The 24,884-nt window shown below is 35.2% G+C and overlaps 1 protein-coding gene and 1 non-coding gene across 2 annotated transcripts; both read left to right on the forward strand.

Annotated features, from left to right (window-relative positions):
- The first annotated feature begins 6,406 nt into the window (after positions 1-6,406).
- Positions 6,407-23,256, forward strand: LOC110788806 (probable serine/threonine-protein phosphatase 2A regulatory subunit B'' subunit TON2). The gene is made up of 12 exons (XM_021993443.2): positions 6,407-6,693; positions 13,343-13,434; positions 13,704-13,766; positions 14,489-14,587; positions 17,161-17,319; positions 17,541-17,612; positions 17,827-17,959; positions 19,035-19,099; positions 19,367-19,442; positions 21,278-21,379; positions 21,745-21,937; positions 22,758-23,256. Exons 1-12 carry the CDS (start codon positions 6,552-6,554, stop codon positions 22,996-22,998), a joined length of 1,437 nt encoding a protein of 478 aa, XP_021849135.1. The 5' UTR covers positions 6,407-6,551; the 3' UTR covers positions 22,999-23,256.
- On the forward strand, positions 22,522-22,640 carry LOC130471209 (small nucleolar RNA snoR104). The gene has a single exon (XR_008931870.1). It is a non-coding gene; the product is annotated as a small nucleolar RNA snoR104 (small nucleolar RNA).
- Positions 23,257-24,884: the final 1,628 nt, after the last annotated feature.

Consider the following 24,884-nt stretch of genomic DNA (forward strand, 5'->3'; position numbering starts at 1 on the left):
TCATAATTATTATATTAATTATCGAAATTCGTTGAAAACTCTTCAAAGCATCATACTTTAAATTTCCAGCAATATAACTAATTTCAAACTACTCCAAAACATAATTAACATGTTTGAAATCATAAAAACAATAACTTTAATAACTTGTAATCATCCTACCATGGTTTCAAAACTCTAAAAACCTTAAAAATCCATGCTTTAATAATTAAAATTCTAATTTCATTTCAATTACATAATCTGAAATTTAAATTATTAATTATGCAAAACATGTAATCTGAATTCATAATTAACTTATACAAACTATAATTTAATTCAAGGAAAACATGAATTATATTAATAAAACATGATTAAAACATAAATTAGTTTAAGGGTTTCAGAATTAACCAAAATAAGAGAAAGAAGGAGTGATGTCCGGCGGCAGGGCGGCGCGGCAGCGGGACCAGGAGGAGGAGTACGTCGGACGGCGTCAGATGGACGCACGGTGGTTGTGCGGCGGTCGCGGAGGCTGGCGATGCATCTGCAGTGACGTGAGAGAGTGAGGCAAGCACGAGGGAGAAGAGGGAACAATGGTGCTCGCGAAGGAGAAGGGAGCAGCGAAGAAAGGCCGGCGGCTGGGCAGGGCAGCGACGGCGGGTTGACAGCTGCAACCAGGTACTGTGGTGCGACGGTGGAGGAGGGCTGGTGGCTGAAGCAAGGGGTTTGTGGTTCCTGTTCACGTGAAGTTGCAAAAAGAAGGAGGGTTTGGGTGTTTTGTTTTTCACGTGAAATTGAAAGAGAGGAGAGTGGAGGAGAGTTGTGGGTTTGATATTTTGGGCTTTACCAAATGGGCTTAGAATTAGGATTTAGTTTTAGGATTTCAATCTAAAATCGGTAAGGATAGTTTTCTAAATTCAATCGGTTTCGCAATTCGATTTCTTTTCAACGTAAAATTCTAAAATTATTTTAATTTCATAAATTCTTAAAATATTTAAAATGCATTTGAATAAATAAATATACATTAAAACTAAAATTCACCAATGTAATTTAAATATAATTAATTATACGTAAAACTATATTAATAAACTTTATAAATATACGGGGGATTACAATAATGGGATCCATTTCTTTATTACCCTTTCAGCATTTTAATTACCAATGTATTCTTTCAGCATTTTAATTACCAACGTATTCTTTCAGCATTTTCCAAAGAACCAAAATTTCTTTTTGCAAACAATCAGTTTCTGAATTCTTCTTCCCTTAAATTGTTGAAACAAATATACACCCAAACAAATAACTAACAAATAATCCGGACAAAATTAACCAAAATCAAACTAGATTTAAACAACCCATTCTCCAACTTTATAAATACAGTACATACGAAGTAGGGTATACCTGAATTTGAAGGCGGCGACGACGATTGTTCTGGTGGCGACGACGATTGTTATGGCGGCCACGGCGACGACGATTGTTTGAGAGAATTAGGGTTATTAATTTTGGGGAAAAGAGGAGAGAGAAAATTAGGGTTCTTATTTTTGGGGAAAAGAGGAGAGCGAAAATAAGGGTTCTTAATTTTTGGGGAAAAATTTAGGGTTTGACTGGTTCTAAATGAGATAGGGGGTATTTTTCTTAGTTTTTTTATTTAGAGTTGGCTTTTTTTTTTTTTTCATAGCCCTTTAAACTAACCCTTCTAAAAGCCCTATCAAACCCTTTTAAAACCCTTTAAATGAAGGCCTATAAAAGCCCATCCCCTTTAATAAGTTAAAGGGTTGAACCCTTTAATAAAAAGGTCGGGCTAGGGCTTTTAACAGGCCTCCAGCCCCTTGCACAGGTCTACCCCAAACCGTCAATCCCTACTCTACAGATGTACATTGAGCGATCTCCAAATCAGGGATCGCAAGGGCACCTAAGGCCGTTGTGGTCAAATACATGAGCCTGAGTTTCGGTTGCTACTCGCATATCAAAATAACCGGGTTTTGTCAGTTTTTCTCAATGTCGTTGAAAACTGGATGGCTACTCTACAATCTAGTAAAAAGGCGGATATGGCCACCCAGTTAGTCCTTGTTTATTTAATAAATATTTCCACATCTGAGGGAAAGTTTTTGAATAATCATCGCACCTTTTTGACCCCCTCACAATAATCATTAGGTGTCAAGAAAGGAAAGATAATTACTGGTGAATTCATTTAGTATTAGGTTTGGAGTGATGAGTGTTAATATGGGATATTCTAGATGGAAAATATGGTCCAACTGAAACATGACACGTGTCACATATAGCACACAATTAGCATCACTGATTCCACCTCCTAGGCCCTATTTAGCTTATTTCGATTTGTGCCTCTAAGGCTAATAAACAGTCACCATCAAATTGGCCAATGCCCAATAATTTCTATTTATTGTCATCTGATGTGACACTAGTCATTCCCAAGATGATTAGCCAATAATAGGCTTTCTCATTAGGGGTTCCCTTTGAATGGAGGTTGTATAAATACCCCAATTCCCAAGGAAAATGGTTTGGATTTTTGATACATTATTTACACTACTATTCATGAATTGATTGATTTCTCTCCGTGCTCTCTAAACACTTTCTCTCTCTAAAACTTAATACTCACTTAAGCATCGAAGGGAAATTTCCGAAAGGAATAAGCTATTAAAGTTTGTCAAAAGGATTTCTAATGCAACCTCTCTCTTGGAGTTGGGTTTGGAGGATCCAAAAATTAAGTTCTTCGTTTGGCTTGATTTTCATGATCATCTCCCTCATAAGAAAACTTTATTTGTGAGGCATATGTCCACCTCAGATACGTGTATGGGTTGTCAAGGGGCCACAAAGGATACCATTCACATTCTTAAAGTTGCCACCAAACCAAAAAATATGAGAAATTTTTGAACTCAATGACTCTTTTTTTATGCCCCACTTCAACGGTGGCTTCACTCCAACCTCACTCATACAACCCCCTTGCCCAAACACACATCTCATTACCATTGAATACCCTTTTTCCCAATTGTCAAAAGGATTTCTAATGCAACCTCTCTCTTGGAGTTGGGTTTGGAGGATCCAAAAATTAAGTTCTTCGTTTGGCTTGATTTTCATGATCATCTCCCACATAAGAAAACTTTATTTGTGAGGCATATGTCCACCTCAAATATGTGTATGGGTTGTCAAGGGGCCACAAAGGATACCATTCACATTCTTAAAATTGCCACCAAACCAAAAAAAATATGAGAAATTTTTGAACTCAATGACTCTGTTTTTTTATGCCCCACTTCAACGGTGGCTTCACTCCAACCTCACTCATACAACCCCCTTGCCCAAACACACATCTCATTACCATGGAATACCCTTTTCCCAATTGTATTCTGGTCAATGGAGGAACTCCTCCATTTTCAACCAATTCAAACCTCTCATGAGAAGTGTATTCTAGAAACTCAAACTTTAGCTTGGGAGTACCACACATCCAAAAAAATTAGGTTTTCTTTACTCAACAATACCTCTGCCCTAGATGCTTTGAAATCACCACCCCTTAATAGCCTTAAACTTAATGTCGATTGTTCCTTTATCAAGCTAGGATCAGATGCTAGTGTGGCTGGTGTAGTCAGAGGTCATCATGGTGATTGGGTGGCGGGGTTTAGTCAGAAATGAAGGTTCAAAATTCTCTCATGAGGGAGCTGCTTTCTGTGCTTACAAGGATGAATTTCATGAAGACAAAGGGGTGGAAGCATGTGGTGATCAACTCGGATTGTCGCTAAGCCATAAACCAAATTCATGACTCATAGAGTATAGATATTAATCTCATCACTATTGATCTTTGCATGGCCCTTATTATAGACACCTACATTTGAGCCCTGGCCTGAAGCGGAAAGTTCGATGATGAAACCAGAAAACCACTTGTCAACGCTCTCCTGACTAAGCAACGAGTATCCTATACCTGACTGAAACGATCCTTAAAGTGATATTTCTATTTATAGTAATTTCCAAAAATAGTAAATGTCATTCCAAGAAGCTACTAAATATAGAACCCGAACAAGATAAGTATTGACTAAAAGATAGAACTGCACTTCAATTAGTCATTTAGAAGAGCCAAAACTGTAAGACAAGAGATAGAATTTGGAATAAATCGGAAGATTCAAGAACACGCGCTACGCCAAGCTACCACGCTAAAAATAGCTAGCGCCATAATTTTCTCACGCTGCATCTCAGTGCCAGTCTTTTCTCACGCTACAATTTATGTTTCACCCAATCACAATTATCCGATAAAGTTCCAGAATATTCCATATCTGACGTGGCATTCAACAGATCTAGCGCTGGATTTCTAATTTCAGTGAACTTCTAACTCTTTGTACGTCTATCTTTACCCGTACAATTTCTACTATAAATAGGGGCCTAAAACCTCAGAAATTAGACACTCAGAATTACCAAAAAAACTTAAGCTTGGGTATTAACCGAAACTTAAACACGTCACTACGTTCATAAATGCCCTAAGCCTTGTTAACTCCTATTATCAAACCTATGCCCGTATTCACACCCAAATCATCATGCTTGTAAGCCACACTAGCTATAACCGGATTTCTAGCCTAAACTAAGGGAATCTAAGGGATACTTTGGAGGATTCACATCAAGACTCAGGTCCAATCAGTCAGCCACCAGGGAACTCTAAGCATAAAAGAAGATCTAACAAAGACAAGTGGTATGTGTTCCTGGGAACCGTAATATAGCCAAAACTATATTGTAATGTGCATTATATATATTTTACTGCTTTCTTCACCCTTTGTAAAAAGTTCACCTAATCTGATTAATTATCATGCATAATAAGATAATATTTGGACAATCGAATCTTGCCAGGTTCCTTAAATCAACCTAAATCATCTTTTGACGTTTTTTAGTTAATACTTGTGCATTAAAATCAATCTAGATTAGTAATATATATGTAACGTATGTCCCTTTTGTTATTCGTTACGATGCATTAAACTAGTAAGGACCGACTCATGGGCTAATACTGCGCACTCCTTATATTAGTAAATGTTCCCCGAACCCCCAATTTCTACTCTGCGGATGTATGTTGGGCGATCTCCAATTATGGATCACAAGGGAACCTACGGTCGTTGTGGTCAAATACGTGAGCCTCAACCTATGCTGCTCCTCGCGCATCATAATAACCGAGTTTTGTCAGTTTTCTCCCAAGAGCGTTGAAACTGAATGGCAGCTCCATGATCTAAAAAAAGGAGGGTATGGCCCCCAATTAGTCCTTTTTTACTTAATAAAGATTGCCACATCCGATGGATAGTCGTTGTATCGCACTTTTCGACCCCCTCACACTCATGTTGTAGATCATTGAAATGCAACTTGAGTATGCATCGAGGAGCACTAATAAGGTTGCAAATATATTGGCTAAGATAAATAGAACAAATGTAATAGCTAATTATGATTTAGTTTCTTTTGAACTCCCTCCGGGATTTGATATGGATGTAATTTTGAAGGATCAACCTTCGTAATCTAAGGCGAATGTGGGAAATTAGCCCAATAATAATAATCTAATGTGCAAATTAGCCCCATACGTTTTATTCGAAAGAAATCAACCCCTAATGTTTAATGTAATGTACAATTAACTTTTAACTATCAATTTTCGCCGAAACTATAATTTCTGTCGGAAAATAAAAATATACCATATAAATATATTCCCTATTCGAACTAAATACCAAATGATATACAAAATTAATAAGAAGTACCATTCATTTACTGCGTAATAAATCCTCCGATTATATAGCTCCATTAATGGTGGAATCATCCAATTATAAAAAACAAATCAATGTAAATAAGAATTCAATATAAAGTCGTCGGGGTTGGAGGGTTTACAACGACGTTGTTCGACAAAGAGGGGCACAGTGAAGAGGAGGAAGGCGGTAACACAATGTTTGAAGGTTGTTGAGATGGAGGTAGGACGAGTCAGTATCAGACTTACTGTTGTTCAATGGAAGAGAATGAAGGTTGGTGCCTTGGTGGAAGATGAAGATTGAAGACCCATGAAAGAGTCAATGAAAGTAATTAGAAAACGTGGTGGATAACAAAAGAATACAAGAAGACCTTTGTCCTTCCATTTCTAATACGGTTATACATGTATTTAAAATAATTATTTTCCAACAGAAATTATAATTTTCGGTGGAAATAGTTCAAAAATTGATAGTAGGTGGTTAATTGCACATTACACTAAACATTAAGGGTTAATTTGCTTCCAATAAGACGGATAAGACTAATTTGCATATTAGACTATATTATGGGGCTGATCTGGCTTATTTGCCCGTAAACTATGGTTTGTAACTTTTAGGCCCTGTTCGGCGATAGCCTTTGGAGTAGCGGGTAGCGTTTTGACCGGAGAAAATTAAGAGTGTTTGACATCAAAAAATAAATAAAAAGAAGTTAGTTCTGGTTGATTGTACATGTAATACAAAGTTGCCATAGCTCAAACTCTCATGTTAGAGTAACAATTCCGACGACAACCCCCTCCCTTCACATCTTAGGGTTTCATTGCCACCCACCATTATCACTCCAATTTCCCCCATTTTAGAAAAACTAGAGAGAGAATGTACAGTGGCTCAAGCGATGGCGAGGGGCATGAGGTTCCGGGGCAGCGGAAGATCCCGCCGGCTTCGTCCATGTTATGGGTACGAAATCTCCGCCGTTTCATCGGATCTGGCGCCGGACTTGGCTCTGAAGCTTTGATGGGTCAGTACTTTTCTTACTTTCCCTCTCCTTATCCGTTTCATTTCCCCATTCCTATTCGTTATTGTTCGCTATTGTAATTGTCATATTGCGGTTTCGTTGTTGGCTATGATCAACAAATTTTGTTCCCATTTCACATTGGAAGTAAGCTGTTTTCGAATTTGAGACGGATTGTTTTTGCCCAATTCAAATTTTTTCAAAGGAGTTGCTGTTCTTCAATCATAGACTAATACTCCGTAGTATTTTATTTTTCTTGTTTATGCCTTTTTCTAATTGTTGTACCGCGTATGTGGTGGAGGCGATGGTGGGTTGTTAGGGAGGGGCTTATGCGGTTTAGTAATTTGTATTTGGTTTTTTGTTGAATTGAGTGGGGGAAGATGATGTCATTTACGGCTGTGTATCAAATTTTAATGAATGAACTTATGAAGATGGTTGCTGCAACGGGTTGTTTCTAGTCAATTGATAACTTTTGATTTCGATTATATAAGTTGATACTCACAAATTTGTCAAGTATTTGGGAAGATGAAGTGCTTGAGATTTTTTAACCACAAATTTATAATTTGGATCTGTGGATGAATTTGAGAGCAGAGTATGGTGCTATATTGACAAGTTGGATTGTAAGCTCAATAGGTCATAGCTTGTATCATGCCATGTATGTCATGCAGCCTTTGTGAAACATAAAAAGCGGGGTTAACTTTATAGAACTGCTAGTTTTGTTCTATCAGAGTCTTGTATATGTCAAATTTTGTGAAAAGGTAGGAATTGCTTCATAGTATTCGCAATTGCTGGGTTCTCTTGGAAGTCTTAGCAAAGCAAAAAGCCATGGATACAATTTGGGACCTGGGAGAGAAAAATCTCTTACCTTTGCCTTTTTCACAGCTTTCTTTGGCATATTAAAATGAATAGCTAAATGACCTCTTTCCCTTTTCTTTTACGTCATTATTGCACTGTAAAAAGTTGCAATGTGTGTGTGCTCACTCAAGCACTTGTTTGTTTACGTGACTGAGGCGCATAAGATCAATTAATAATGGTTTTTGCAAGGGGGGCAATAATGAATGATTGGGTTGACCCCTCACGGACGTCAATGATCGAAGTGTATACTTTTTTGGGTTTGAGGGGCGGGGGGTGAATTCAAGCTTAAAGTGCAGTAGGTGATCCCTTTTTTTGTTAACATTTATGGACTTAGTAGTTTGGAGGGGGATCATGGAGGCACCCTAACCCTAGGCTTAGAGCATGTGCAATTCGATCATTAATCTTTATTTTTAACCTTTTCTTTTGTTCATAATTTTCCGCTTGATGCAATCCTTCAATATTTCTTTTGAGGGGGGAAAAAAAGATTCTAATTAACAAGGTTATCAAAATCGATATTCTAGACTTTAACCCTCAGGATATGGTTAACCTAGACTTTATGCGAAAAATTCAAAAGAGAGAAGTCGTGATGGCATTGAAAAAGATGGGACGCAAGAGGGCAGTGGGGCCCGATGACATACCTATCGAAGTCTAAAGATGCTTGGGAGAGAGAGGGCTTGTATGGTTAACAACTCTTTTCAACAAGATTTGGGGAAGTAATAGGATGCCATTAGGGTGGAGGAAAAGTACTATCATCCCCTTGTACAAGAATAAGGGCGATGTCCAGGACTGCGAGGAATCAAACTAATGAGTCATACTTGGGAGCGGAATATTGAGCAAAAATTAAGGAGAATTGTGAAGATTTCGGAGAACCAGTTTGGAGTTATTCATGGGAGATCGACTATGGAGGCCATTCGTCTTATAAGGCAACTAATGGAGTATTATCGAGATAAGAAGAAGGATTTACATATGGTTTTCATTGATTTGGAGAAGGCGTATGATAAGGAACTGAGGGAAATTCCTTGGTGGGTATAAGTAGGAAAGGAATTTCGGGGAAGTATATTGATATCATCAAGGACATGTATGAGGGAGTTAGCACGAGTGTGCGGACTAGTGTTGGTAAGACCGAAGAATTCCCCATTACGATTGGAGTGCATCAAGGTTCCGCACTTAGCCCGTTTCTTTTTGCTATAGACATGGACGAATTGACGAGGTCAATTCAAGATGGTATACCCTGGTGCATGATGTTTGGAGGTGATATTGTGTTGATTGATGAAACCAAAGAAGGAGCGGAAAGTAAGTTGGAGTTATGTAGACAAAGTTTGGAATCTCGGGGTTTTAGGCTAAGACAAGACGGAATATATGGCGTTTAAGTTTAGTGGAGTCCAAGACAGAGAGAGAGGGGCGATTACCTTAGATGGGGAAATTGTCCAAGGTTCTGAAATGTTCTGTTATTTAGGATCTATTATCCAACAAGATGGGGATTTGGATGACGATGTGGCTCATAGAATCAAAGCAGGTTGGTTGAAGTGGAAAAGTGCCACGGGGTTCCTATGTGATCCAGACATGCCCCAAAGATTGAAGGGAAAATTTACCGCACGACAATTCGACCGGCATTGTTATACGGCACGGAATGCTGGCAGTAAAACATTGTCACGTGCATAAGGTGAATGTGGCGGAGATGCGCATGTTACATTGGATGTGTGGGCATACAAGAAAGGATCGTTTGAGGAATGACATTGTTAGGAAGAAAGTAAGGGTTGCACCGATTGAGTTTAAGATGATGGAAAATCGTTTAAGATAGTTTGGGCATGTAAGCAAAAGATCAAGTGATGCCCTGGTTAGGAGGCTAGAAGGGTGGCAAAGTGATAGAATTGCAAGGGGTAGAGGAAGACCTAAAAAACTTGGAGGAAGGTGATTCAGTATGATATGAGCGAGGAAAATATGGCGTAGGATAGGACATAATGGAGAGAGAATATATGTTGATGACTTCATTTGACTTTTACATCTTCCATTTTGAGTCTCTTACTTTTACTTGCGTTTTGCAAACCTTTTTATTTTTATGCTATTTGAAATGTAATTATTTTATTTATTTTAAACTTTACTTATTTTTATTATCCCCAATAATATTTTATCTGTAATATATACATATATTTATATATTTTTCTGAAAGGAATATATATATATATATATATATATATATATATATATATATATATATATATATATATATATATATATATAGAGGAAGGCTCTCGTGAGAACACTTTCCTACGGTGAGAACACTTCCTTACGGTGAGAACACTTTCTATAATGGCATTTTCGTGATTGTTATAAACAAATAAACCAATATAATTGTTCTTTCACGTTTTTCTTTTCAATATTTCTGATTTTCACGTTCTCTCTCTTCAACTCCCCTCTCTCTTCAACTCCCCTCTCTCTCCTATTCGAACACCACCACCAATCGCCGCCGCCGCTAGCCACTGCCGCTACTTATCTCTCGCCGCCGATTGTGCTCTCCTCTCGCCGCCGCTTCTTCTCTCCTCTCGCCGCCGTTTCTTTCTCCTCTGGCCGCTGTTTCTTTCTCCTATCGCCGCCGCTTCTTCTCTCCTCTACGCCGCCGCTTCTTCTCTCCTCTACGCCGCCGCTTCTTCTCTCCTCTACGCCGCCGCTTCTTCTCTCCTCTCGCTGACGCTTCTACTTTCCTCACGCCGCTCGCCGCAGCTCGCAGAAATTCGTCACCGGTCGCGGTGGTTGTGGTTCGCGAATCGGAGTTCGAACTCTCAGGTTTCTTTCGATTTAGGTTTCTTTGATTCTTCGATTCTTCGATTTCGATTTTAAATCAATCGATTTCGTTTTTCTGAGATTCTAAATCAATTGCTTTCTTTGATTCTAATATCAGTCAATTTATCCGAATTCATGTTCTAAATTAATCCGAAATTTATCCAGTTTCATGTTCTAAATTGATTTCTTTGATTCTAATATCAATCAATTGATTGTTAGGAGGTTTCAAAATCGAATTTTAATCGACATTCTCAATCGATTTTCGAAATCTGAATTCAACAATTAAAATCGATTTCAATTGATTTCTCAATTCCAAAAATTAAAATCGAGTTCAATTTGGTGGCTTCGAAATATAAATTTAGAACATGTTTGAATAAACTTAGAACATGCTTGAATAAATTTAGAACATGGTTGAACAAATTTAGAACATGCTTGAATAAGTTTAGAACATGCTTGAATAAATTTAGAACATGCTTGAATAAATTTAGAACACGAGCTTAAAAATTTAGAACCTGATTGAATAATTTTAGAACATGAGCTTACAAATTTAGAACATGGTTGAACAAACTTAGAACATCGTTGAATAAATTTAGAACATGATTGAATAAATTTAGAACATGCTTGAATAAATTTAGAACATCCTTGAATAAATTTAGAACATGAGCTTACAAATTTAGAACATGGTTGAACAAATTTAGAACATTGTTGAACAAATTCAGAACATCGTTGAATAAATTTAGAACATGCTTGAATAAATTTAGAACATGAGCTTACAAATTTAGAACATGGTTGAATAATTTTAGAACATGCTTGAATTAATCTAGAACATGAGGTTAAAAATTTAGAACATGGTTGAATAAAATTAAAACATGCTTGAATAAATTTAGAACATGACTGAACCAATTTAGAACATGGTTAAATAAGTTTAGAACATGGTTGAATAAATTTAGAACATGAGTTTGAAAATTTTGAACATCGTTGAATAAATTTAGAACATGTTTGAATAAAATTTAGAACATGCTTGAATAAATTTAGAACATGCTTAAATAAATTTAGAACATGAGCTTATAAATTTAGAACATGCTTGAATAAAATTAAACGTGCTTGAATAAATTTAGAATATGGTTGAACCAATTTAGAATATGGTTAAATAAGTTTAGAACATGGTTGAATAAATTTAGAACATGAGTTTGAAAATTTAGAACATTGTTGAACAAATATAGAACATAGAGAGTGTAAAAGTGTTCTCACCATAAGAAGTGTTCTCACATAAGGAGGTGTTCTTACCGGATCCCTCCCCTATATATATATATATATATATATATCTATGTGTGTGTATATGTATACATATTTTCCTCTTATTTTACTTTCATTAATTCCACTTTCTCCCTCTTCCTTGTTTATTCTTTTAACTTCCCGATCCTTTGTGGTTTGATTGTATGTTAGCCGACCCTATATCATTTTGGGACTAAGGCTTTGTTGTTGTGGTATCAAAATCGCTATTCTACTTTGAATCGGAAGGGACTCTTAGAATCGAATCGTAAAATTAAATCGTAGAATCTTACGATTTTATGAACAAGTTAATCAAGTTTTGATGCTAAAATTTCATTTGAAGTGCTTATATTATAGGTGAAAAACTTAATAATTGAAATATATAGTTGTTAAATAGCTAAATAAGCAATGATTAACAATATTTATCTATTAATAACTTTCTCAGCATGATTAAATTTTACGAGGTTTTCGCTAGTCAAGAAAAAAGTGTAAAATCGTAAATTGAATCGTAAAACGATTTGAAGCGCGATTTTAATAACCATGCTAATTAAAGAGGAAAACATGTTGGATTGTTAAAAGAAAGACAATAAAATGGATATAGCTGATATACAAGATCCAAAAGTGTTATCTGGGCATGTAACGGCTTACCAAGTCTTAAGCCTGTTTCAATTTGTTATTATTGGTGGTTCGTGCTGAGTTGAAGTGAGGTTTGGTTCCTAAGCCATGTTGGCCCAGCCAACTGGCTATCTCTACTTGCTTGAGATGGCTTAGGAGTTAGGACCATAATTTAGTGATCTGTATGCAAGGATTGGTGAGTATGTTAAAATTCTCCCTTTGTTCCATTATGTTTGCAAACATTGACTATTCACAATTATTTATGAATCTAATGAGTGGACTAAACCAATAATAGGTTTATGTAGTGGATTGAAAAGTTGATACATACGTATACATTTTCTAATGAAAGAAAGTTATTTTGTAACTCAAGAATTCAAGATGGAATGCTTGACAAACAGTGCAACGGAGAAAGTGTGCCTATAACCTTATTACTGTAAATATGGAATGGCTATTATTTTTCGGTCATTTAAGAAAAAGCATATAAGGACAGAGATCCAAATTGATAGCATCAAATTTTTAATTATGAGAACATGCATTTGACAGAACTGTCATTTACGTAAATAAAAATGACTGATTATTTTATATAGTACTGTATCAGTTAGAATCGATAAAATCAAAGATTGAGATATTTTAGTTGTCATCAATGATCATTTCTTCATTTAACCCTTATCTTTTCCTTTTTTGCAATCCTCCACCCCACCACACACACACACCTCTAAAAGAGGTGTGCACACATCCATGTTGAAACACCGATCTGAACCCGGGACGGCGGGACCTTTATCACAAATGTGAGCAGCCACAAACATGTGTAAGCTTATTTAGCTCTCCGAGGATTGCGTAAAGTAGTACTTCGTAATAGGAAGTTGTTTGAGAGTTTTCTATTGATGAATGATTTGGAAATCATAAAAGCCTATCTATATTCTATGGAAAAAGCGCTAACAATCTCAACATGCACTTTGAGGAGCCACAAGGCTGGTCATAGATCCTTCGTTTTTATTATTATTTTTATCTTACTTTAGAGTGTGGCAGTGAGGTGCGAGTATTGTATAGGACTATATAGTCCACTGTTGAGCTGAATATCTCTGCTGGTTTTATAACTTACGGTTTGCTTGTTGCTTACATGTATTTGTAGAGCTTGAAACAAAGAGAATCTTGCTCGATATTTTTAAAGAGAAACAACAAAAAAGTTCTGAAGCTGGTGCAATCCCGAGCTTCTACAAAAAGGTACAGTTACTGATATCAGATAAAAGGCAGGTTTATGCTTGTACAATTGTAGGTTGTTATGATACAGATGGTGAGAAAATCGTGAGTAAGCTTCTTATATTTGTCATTTATTGCCACATGGTATGTAATATGTGTATTTAGGTGGTATATAATAAGTCGAACATGTTAAAATAGTGAAAGTAATATATCTCGATGTCCTTCCAATATCTTTGTAGTTCCGTCTATCCAGATTTGCCACTTATTATTTTTCACTTTTTCTCCTGGCGCAGAAACCAGAAGAAGGATCTATCAGTTATAGAGTACAGAGGCTAGCGAAGTATAGATTTCTGAAGGTATTGACTGAACATCCAATGAAATCCGGATTTTTAATTTTTAATTTTTTATTATGTGGTGTTTAATAGGGTTTGGAAACAGCTTCTTTGCTTGCCAGGGATAAGGTCTCTTTTATAATGACCACATGACAGGATTCTCACTGAATCTGGTGGTGTTGGTAGCTGTGTTTGTTTTTGAATGCAAAACCTGTTCAAATATCTGGGAGACTATAACCTATGACCTCTTTGAAGGATCCATATCGATGTTACGAAAAAACATGGATTGCGGTTCGTTCATATAGAGTACTTGGGGAAGGAGTGCCATGATTTGATTATTATCTGACATTTTATTAACACTTAATGATAATTTCTCTTGGATTTATTGAGTTTCTGGCTATGAATGTTGTGATTAGTATGTTAGCAGTGTTTCTTAACTAGGTTTTATGATGCTGTTCTTGTTAAGAAATTACTGCATCTGAGTTAGAGGAAGACTTGACTTGTAGATTTTCGTAGATAGGTTAGTAATGGTGGTATGACTAGTATCTTAGCTGAAAATGACTGATAATGAGCTTAATTTTTTTGTGATGAGAATCTACATTAGTGCGTTGTATAGAAATTAAATGTTTCTTTGTGATGACATTCTTGGTCTTTGAGAACTTGTCTAATGTAGGTTTTGAAATATGCTGATCATTATATTGTATTTTCTAACATCTGACCACTTAAAATGTGCGTACTTGTTACAGAAACAATCAGATCTTTTGCTAAACGCTGATGATTTGGATGCTATGTGGGTCTGCTTAAGAGAGAACTGTGTGATTGATGATGCTACCGGTGCTGAAAAGGTCATCCTTGCTTCTTTTAGTACAGTAATAATTTTCTTTTGTATGTGTACAGTGTACTGTTTGTGATTTTCAAGTTTCTGTCCATTGGTGGTTCTACTCATTATTTCTTTTGCTTGGAACACAAATTATGGATAAAAAGATTGCCCTTTTCTTTAACACCCCGCTCCGCCCTATAAGCAGAACACAGGATGACGATCATAAATGATTTTTCAGCTGAAGAGCATCTTTTTTATCTGCAGGCTCCTATATTTTGGTGTATTCTCGTAATCTTGAGGCAGGGGCCTTTTGTTCCCAACCCTCTTTTCCTTGTGGGACTTTTATTGCTTATCTAGTTATCTTAACAAACTATGATGCTGGGACTTGGTATTTGTCACGGCTGTACCTGCCGGCACAACGAAGCCTGGGTATACACAGGAAATAGGAAGGAAAGCTGGAATCAGTTCCTGTTTAGTGTATTGACAATCCAGGAACAGAAGGTTCGACTTGATCGGAAAAAGTTAATCAATTTCTTCCAGATTTAGGATGTATATTTAAAAACCCTAGATTTAAAAATAGTCATCATTAGAGTTGATTTTTTTGGCATCTCTGCACTGCTGTGTTTTTCAGTGCACGGAATGACATGAAGAGGGGTGGGGGGGTGTTTACTTTGTCATGGACAATTGTTTTCAAAGAACTAGGAAAGAAATGGAATCAACTCCCATGTTTTTCCTTTTTTGTTGTTTGATTGTATATTTTTGATCCCTCTACATTACCACACTGGAGACTTCCAATTAGTTCCAACACCAACCCCTAAAATCACAATGACAGCCACTGCAAACCAAGAACCATCACCTTCTCTGAACCACTAACACAAAGCCACCACAGCCATGATCCCTTCTGTACCACCAGCCTAAGAGGCTAAGACAACCACAACAAGACGCCCCTTTTGAACCACAATACCCTCTTACTCTCTTAAATACTGTAAACAACCATCGTCCTAGCCACCACCATAACCAACATCATCCCGCCCAAACCGCTGAGATCTCTGACATCCAACACCACCTACACTCCGTCCACTTGACCAAACTTTCCTTGGCCCACCATTTAGCCCTTCACTCCACCTTATTGGACCCTTCTTTGAACTCTGTTTGGGACGAAAAAGAAGAAGATAGGGCAGATTGGGCAGCAGCTTCTAAAGACATCACCCATCTATTGCAATAAAGGTGATCAGACTATTATTTGACATTATCATGATTGAACTTGGGACAGAGGTCCCGGATTTGCACCCTGCAGGCAAATTGACCACCTTATGGTCTGATTGAAAGTCGTGGTGGCTTAGAGATGACAAAAAGTAGTAAAAGGGTTGTGCTTGTTGTCAATAACATATGATCTTTCCTTAATATGGCAAGCAAAAATATGAAAGGGGAGTGGTATTACATTCCTCACCGGAACCTAAGTACCTAACAAAATAAATAAAAAATTCCTTTTCTTGTTTCCTTTCCCTTTTCATGTAGTGAGTCATAAAGTCCCCAACTCTGCAGTCTTTTTTAAAAAATAAATAAAAATAAATTGTTTTCAACCCTTTGTGGATAATTAGTTAGGTAATATTTTATAATTAGTTAGGTAATAATGAAAAATCATATGCAATGTTTAATTGGTGCCACCACCAAAAAGTCCTTCATAATGGTTTTAGTTGGTAACTGAGTTTGGGTGTAGAGTAACCCATACAGAAACTTATTATGACTTACATCAGCTGTCACTTGGACACTTCATTTTACCTCAAATATCGGATCCTTGACACTCCAATATGGTATGGACACTTCAACATGACACAACTACCGGGGTCCGAGTGGCATGGAACAACATATTCATAGAAAATACTGGAAATTATAAGCTGAGATTGTCTCTGTGTCAGATCTATAAACTTGGACTCTTATTAGGAGTGTCTTGGTATTAAAAGATCAAAACTTTTCCATGTTGACTTTAATGAAATACAAGGGAAAAAAAATAACTCAAGATAAGGACTTGTTTAATGCTTCTTGCGAGTAAATCAGATTATATTTAGTTTCATAATTTCCAAGGTATTTAGTAATTGACATAATTGTACTTCTAGTTTACACACTCTAAGAGTCCAAGGCCCCAAAATATCTCAAGTCAAAATAAAAATCAATATTGAAACCTGTAATGCTGTGAGATGACTGAGATCTTTTCCGGAATGACATTGGTGTTTGGTGGTCTTTGGTTTTCATACTTTCCATTGCTGTCATCCTAGTGTGTAACTGAAGAGCACCAACGTTGGTTGGTCTTGGTCCTATGGCTTGTCATTTCCACTATTTTCTGAACTCTAGTCATATAATGGTGAATTTCTAATTTTATTGTTGGTTCCTTGGTTAGCCTAATAATAGATATTTGTTTCTTTGTAACTTTTTATACTTGATCTGTCCTGTAGCCTTTGGTATTTAGGTGTTTTCTGTGACTGGATAGCATTTATACTGTTATACAATTGTATCGGCTTTATTTCTAGTGTTTTGTTCAGTTTTCCTATGTAAGCAGCTTTTAATATGCTAGATTATTTTCATGTCAAAATTTTGCAGATGAACTACGAAGATTTTTGTCATATTGCCTCAGTTTGTGCTGAGCAAATTGGCCCTAAGTGCCGACGTTTTTTCAGTCCTTCAAATTTCATGAAGTTTGAGAAGGATGAACAGGGGAGAATCGCCATTCTTCCATTTTACCTTTATGTGATGCGGACGGTAAATCCTTCTGCTATGCACGTAGATGTGGTGTTTTTGAACTGTAATGATTAGATCAGTTCATATGTTGATGATATATCTATTACCTATTTACCTTTGCTAGATCAGTCTCTTTTATCCATTATGGTGGTGTTTTAACAAAGATTTATGAAACTAGATAGGTTTTCTCTACTGTAATCACTTTATTTCGTTGCTCCATTGCTAATTTACTAATTATACAGGTTTCGTTAACTCAAGCTAGAATAGATATGAGTGAGCTTGATGAGGATTCTGATGGCTTCCTTCAACCACATGTATGTTGCAATTCCGCTTCCGATAATATTCAGTTTTGAACGCTTTATACTTCTGCAGAGAGAAAAGAGTGAGGAAGGTGGGCAGTGAAGGAGGGATGGAGTTTTTCATCTTCTGCTGTTTTATCTGTGTGCACATTACAATTCAATTGTTGATTTCCTTGATGCATTTGGGAAGTACTTTTCACTTATCAATATAATTATCTGTGATATTCAGGAAATGGAGGCTTACATTAGAGGGCTCATACCTAACTTGGCACAATTGCGTGATATGCCTACTGCCTTTATGCAAATGTATTGCCGGATAGCTGCACATAAATTCTTTTTCTTCTGTGACCCACACAGACGAGGTATTCTGCTTTGCTATTATATATTTCTCTTATTTTAGGTAGAACTATATATTTGTATTATGAAATGCATTGATTTCCTGAAGTAATTTTCTCATATATACACCTTTCTTGAATACAACAAATTTGCATGTACAAACTTTAGTGGCGGAAATGCTAAATTTTCAGTTTAGGATGGTAGAAGTAACTACAGCTTCTGAATACCTTATCTTTGGGGAATTCCTCGCCTAGGATTGCTGTTTGTCTTGTTTAATGGGTAGTGTCTATGTTTTATAAAATAACAGAAGCTGATTTCAAGACTTGTTAACCTCAAACACTGCCAAATGTTAGATAATGACAGTTTAAACTTAAGGTACATACTAATCATGCACTTGCAGGCTTAGCCAAATCTATGTAACATATTTTCCCACAGGGCTTGAATATGTGGGCTATGAATAAGTGTGAGTTAGGAAACATGTGAAGGAGATGTGATCATATGTTTGTTTTAATCAAGGTCAATGTTCTGGGCGGAACATCTGGTATGGGAGCTACTAAATATTTTTCATTACTATTCGTTTTTCTTACTTTTGTAATATGGAGGTGTTAGGGCTTAGGGTAAAAGAGGATATGAATTCCTAAGGATGACACTGAAATTGGTAATGTTGTTATTTTTATTTGTACATTTAGTCTGTCGAACTTCTTTTGCACATTAGTCTGTCAACTTTTATATGCATTAAAGTTTTTTAAAGTCATTGAAACAAATGGGGTTTAGATTGAAGGGTTTCCCAGAAGAGAAGTTCTTAACTTACGGTTCTACTCTAAACTCGTAGAATTTTAAAGGATAAATTCAATGGAACTTTGAACAGCTCAATTGCTCTGGTCATTTTTATTCAATGCCCTCACCCAAAAAAAAAAATCATTTATCCTGCATAATGACAACTTTAAAGAGAATTATTAATCTCTCTCAGCCTCTTTTTATATTGTTCTGAAGTTCTCAACTTAGTTCCTTGTCAGTTTTCTTTAATAGGAAAAACATCATGTATACTACCTTGTTAGTTCAAGTATTAGGATTGAAGTAATTGTATCTTTTCTTATGCAGGGAAGGCTTGCATAAAGAAAGTGCTCCTAAGTAACTGCTTGCAGGAGTTAATGGAACTTCACCAGGTAGCATCATATCACCCTCTTCCTTATACCGCCATATGCAGTTAAAGCTTTGCATTTAGTTTTCAACAAGATTGCAAAACTCTTATATCGTGAAGTTTTACAACGAATTCTAAGTGAAATTTCCTCATACAAGTGTGACTCCTATTTGGTGTTGATCTTACAGTTCTAAAATGTATGGTGATTGGTGAAATATATCACTTGAGCGTTTCTTTTAGTATCTGACACAGTCTCTATCTTGGTGGTTTTTTTAACTTACCCATGTATTAGGAAAGTGAGGAGGAAGTCACTGACACTGAACAGGCTGAGAATTGGTTCTCCTTGACCTCTGCACAGCGCATTTGTGGTAGGTGTATGGTTATATGTTTGCAGACTGGTCTTTTCAGGCTACACCTTTATTTTACTATCATATCGATTGTGATGTGGCCACAGATAAAAAGTTATTACATAGATCTGTTAGCAATAATTGCTGGTTGTGATAGTTCATAATTATGATTTTAAGATGTATGTGGAGATCCTTGAATTTGTTTGTCTTTAAAATACTGAAACAAAGTATGCTGCACTCTTAAGAAAGTTTGTCATGAATGGTTTAATGCCAATGGTTTTAGCAGTAAGTAGCAAATATAATTTCATTTCCATTTTCATTTGAACCCCAACTTTAAATTTTACTATTAAGGACTAAGGTTTTGTTTGCCCAACTAATCGGCAACTTATACTCCTTCCTTTTCATTTTAACACAATAGCTCACATTTGACTTTGTTTATTTGTTGGAGAGGTTGGGGGTTGGTGAAGAATTATATTATTTTCAGTTATGGGTGTCCTTTGTATTCTATGTCTCTCTGTGTGGGGACTAGATTAAACTTAATTTCAGGCGTATTCATCTGGATGTTCAGAATATGAATTTCCATAAAATATTCTGCTTGCAGCAGTACACTAGTCACTAGTGTGCTAAATAAGCCTGTAAGCCACTCCCTCCGTTCCTGAATACTTGGAACACTTGCCTTTTTCGGCCGTTTCTGAATACTTTTCAACACTTCTTATTTTGGCATGGGACCACTACTTTTTATTATCTCTCTCATAATAACCCCACTTCTATCGACTTTTTTACTTGTCTCTCTCCTACTAACCCCATTTGCACCAATTCTTTATTATTTCTCTCTCCCACAAACAATTAAAATATTCCCATTAACTCCACTTGCAAATTAGGCCCTGTTCTTTAGAGCTGAACTGAACTGAACTGAACTGAACTGAACTGAACTGAATGCTCCTCAACTGAACTTAACTTAACTTAACTTAACTTAACTTAACAGAATATATTACCGAAATAAATAATAAATAATAAATAATAAATAATAAATAATAAATAATAAATAATAAATAATAAATAATAAATAATAAATAATAAATAATAAATAATAAATAATAAATAATAAATAATAAATAATAAATAATAAATAATAAATAATAAATAATAAATAATAAATAATAAATAATAAATAATAAATAATAAATAATAAATAATAAATAATAAATAATAAATAACTAATAATTAATAACTAATAACTAATAATAAATATTAATAATAATAATTAATAATTAATAATAAATAATAATAATTAATAATTAATAATAAATAATACTAATTAATAAAAATAATAATAAACTATATTAATTATTAATAAATATTTAGTTATAAATAATAATAATAAGTAATATAATAATATAAGTATAAATAATAAGTAATATAATAATATAATAATATAAATATAAATATAAATAATAAGTAATACAATAATATAAATAATAATACAAGTAATATTAATAATAATAATAATAATAATATTATTATTATTAATAAATTAAATTAATTGAATTGAATTGAATTGAATTGAATTAAACTGAATTAAACTGAACTGAACTTAATGCTCCTGAACTGAACTGAACTGCCAAATAAGTCCTGACGCTGAAATTAAGCCAAAAAGAACAGGGCCTTAGTTTGTTCATTTTCATGTACTACCGACAAACATTCCTAAAACTATGTGCAAACACAAGTGTTGCGAGTATTTAGAAACAAAAGGAGTATATTGTTTTGATGTGTGAATTGGTTAGAGTTTTTCTTGTGTGCTTTCTGTTAAATATTTTTTCAAGTCTGACGATTTGATTCATTTTGGACTTTTGAAGACATGTTTCTGGCACTTGACAAAGATATGAATGGAACATTGAGCAAGCAAGAACTCCGAGAATATGCAGATGGAACACTGACAGATATCTTTATCGAGAGGGGTATGGAATTATTTTCGGTATTTGTCACTCAAGCTAATGCCATATTTATTGAGAGTGGTTATTTAATATTGGAACGGAGGAAGTACATAGGTTCTTAATCAATGTACTATCGGAGTTTATCCGAGTTGAATCTAGGTCTCTTCTGACTAAACGCTTATTGAAAAGTTTTACAAATGATTTTCCGAGTTGAATTCTTTTCTCTCGAACTGTATGTAGACAAATACTGCAAATCATCCCCCCCCCCCCCCCCCCCCCCCCCCCCCCTCCCCCCCAAATCACTAAGACAGTTGGAAATTTCTAACTTTCTTGTTAAGTCTCCAAGCTGCCCATTGTTCGTTATTCACTCTCGATTATCATTTCTGTAGTTTTTGATGAGCATGTACGCCGTGGGAAAAGTGGTGGAGGAAACAGTCGGGAGATGGATTTTGAGAGCTTTTTGGACTTTGTTCTTGCTCTTGAAAACAAAGACACTCCCGAAGGTTTGACGTACTTGTTCAGGTGTCTTGATCTTAATGGAAGGGGTTACTTAACAACAGCTGATGTCCACACTCTTTTCAGGTACAATACTTTCGGTAATAAGTTGGATGTAATTCCTGCAGTATTGCTAATCGCTACAAAATTTTGTAATTCCTGCAGTATTGTTAATCGCTCACATTTTGAAACCATTTTCTAAGAGCAACATTGTCCACATAATAAACTTGCAAAATTATTGAAATTATGTGTTGAATATAATACTACTTCCTAGTTTAGTTCCATGAAGCAATTTGAAAGCAACATCCCTTGATGCTATAGATAATCAGGTCATGTAGCGTCTGCCTGAAAGATGAGAATGAAGACAAGGGAGCATCTGTTTAGTTTTAGGCTTTTAGCCATGTGGACCTGATTCTTTTGTTCTGGCACCAACTGTTTTGGCCTTTGAGAGATGATCCTGATTTTTCTTGTAGCTAAAATAAATGCTGGTAAATTTGAGTTTTTATAGAGTAAGAGGAGAGAATCTGAAAATGTGGACCTAATTCTATTGTTTTAATAGTATGTGAGTGCCCCTGTATGATTTCTTGGCATGCTAATTATCTCCCCCCCCCCCCCCCTTCCACTGTATTCCAAATTCCAATGGCATATTCATAAATAATGGAAGTAAAGAAGGATGACATCTGTAAGCTAGAGATGTTACCCGATACAATCTTCCTACAAAAAAATTCTGTGCTTTCCTGTTCGCCGTTCTGAAGAGAAGTCTGCGAACCTCAAACTGACAGAAACAGTGATTAGCATGAATACTATATTGCGCTAAGACTGCATTGTTTTGGATTGAATATTCTATTGAACTTGGCCTATCTAACCGGTAATGTCATCTTGTTTTATTTCCTTGTATATCTATCAGAGATGTACACCAGAAATGGATTGAGGGAGGAAATTATGAATTATGTATCGAAGATGTGAGAGATGAAATATGGGATATGGTGAAGCCTATGGATGCCTTGATGATCACATTGCAGGATTTACTTGCATGCAAGCAAGGTGGTACGGTGGCTAGCATGCTTATAGATGTCCGTGGTTTTTGGGCGCATGACAATAGAGAAAATCTGCTTCAAGAAGAAGAGGAACCAGAGGAAGAGGGATGACTTTTGGGTGATTAACTTTCGGTACCTTTACTGTATCTACAATTAAGAATGAAATGTGATTTTTATTGAAAGAATCTGCTATAACTTGTGTAAGTTGGAGGAAATATAGGTGTGTAGCCCAATGTATAACTTCTGTTGTTCAAGGATTAATGAAACAGAGTGAAGCTGAATGGTTCAACTCCTAAAGGTTTACAGTCTGTAAAAATGTAAGTATATGATGCTAAAAGTAAAGTAAGTATTCCTTTTTGTTTTTTTTTCTCCCCTTTCTATTACACTTTATTGTTTTTATTTATCACAGATGAAGTTCTAAATACGTGTAACAGGTTGTTTTTCACGCTTATGCTTAACTTCGACCATCATTGATTCTAATAATTTTAAAAAAGTGTTCAGAAAATGCATATTGAGATTAAAAAAATTACATACTACTCCCTTGCAAGACATGTTTGTCCAAGGAGCAATCATCAACTCAAGACAAAAAGAAAATATTCTGCGAAAAAAAAAAAAGAGATTAGCATGCGCAAAGCTTCATATTTCATTCATAATAAGATCAAAAGCTCACAAAGTACTCCGGACTGCATTAATCACTTTTTGAAAATGGAACAACTAGAACTTTTTCACTTCTTCAAGCAAGTTCTCATCTATCTATATAATATACTAAAAGAGAGGAAATCAATGTGGTGATGACAAATGTCACTCTATGATTCGCCTCTCTTTTAATATAAATAATTAAGCTTAAAATAAAATAATTAATATACTTCGTATATTTTTTACTTAAACCTTCTAATTAAATACGGTAATAAATCAATTACACTACGAAAATACTTATTTACTTATGGGAATGAATTTCTTAATTTAAATATACTACTAAAATAACATGTTGAAATATGATGTGCATACATCAAGATCATTGACTAAAAAAAAGTTATACTAAGAATCTACGCCAATATTACAATATTATAATATTTACAATATGACAATAATCTGTACTGTATAACATAAAAATAAAATATTTTAGCAAGGTTGTCTAAAACATATTTTTATTTAAAATGTTTTAACATTTCTTAGCATGTTTCAAAATATTAAGCTTAAATTTGCTAATTACTAATAGTATATATTGTCAATTTTTATTTAAAATATGTGTCTTATATTGACTGCAGATATGTATAACGAACGTTTACCTTTAGTATTTATCAAGGTTGTGTCATGCTTATTGTAAAGAAAGTTTAATAACTTTGTATCTTTTCTTTCTCGAATTTATAGTTTCTACTTATCCTTTTATTTAATAGTTCATTAATCTTGAATAATGAAAACAATTTTAAGAGTTTTTTTTTATTTTATTTTCTTTGTCTTTGATCATTTGATGGGTAATATATTTGTCTTTACTTTACATTGTAATCTAATGAAAAATCTTTGCGCGCAATTTCGAGTAACAGAAATCGATGTGGAGTTACGTCGCTCGCTAATTTTCCTTTCTTATACTTGATTCTATATTAAAAAAAATCCACTATCTCCCATCATACCTATTTTTCTATTAAATTATAATATATAAGCTTATAATAGCTTATTGTGTAAAACTCCGTGTAAAGACTATACAATTAATTTCGGACGGAGAGAGTACATATTATAATGTTTTACTTTATTTACTCCATTATTCTAATAAGACACTGGAACTTTAGAAGACTCTATAATAGAACTTTAAAATTAAAAACTCTCGTACCAAAAAAAAAATGTTAAGTCTAGGGGTGGGTTTGAGGCAACCGTGGATACATGGGTGGGTGATAGATCGGGGATGAGTTTGATCTTTTATCCGTTAAGAAGGAGATTGGGAGGGAGGGTACCTTTCCTATCGTGGGTGACGGGGATATGGATGAGAATTTTAGACGAGT

The sequence above is a fragment of the Spinacia oleracea genome, chromosome 3, assembly GCF_020520425.1.
Source record: "Spinacia oleracea cultivar Varoflay chromosome 3, BTI_SOV_V1, whole genome shotgun sequence".
Lineage (NCBI taxonomy): Eukaryota > Viridiplantae > Streptophyta > Magnoliopsida > Caryophyllales > Amaranthaceae > Spinacia > Spinacia oleracea.

Coding starts and splice junctions, on each gene's coding strand:
- LOC110788806 (XM_021993443.2), top strand. CDS start 6,552: ATGTACAGTGGCTCAAGCGATGGCGAGGGGCATGAGGTTCCGGGGCAG. Junction 13,435..13,703: donor TCCCGAGCTTCTACAAAAAG/GTACAGTTACTG, acceptor CTCCTGGCGCAG/AAACCAGAAGAAGGATCTAT. Junction 17,960..19,034: donor CTGTGACCCACACAGACGAG/GTATTCTGCTTT, acceptor TTTCTTATGCAG/GGAAGGCTTGCATAAAGAAA.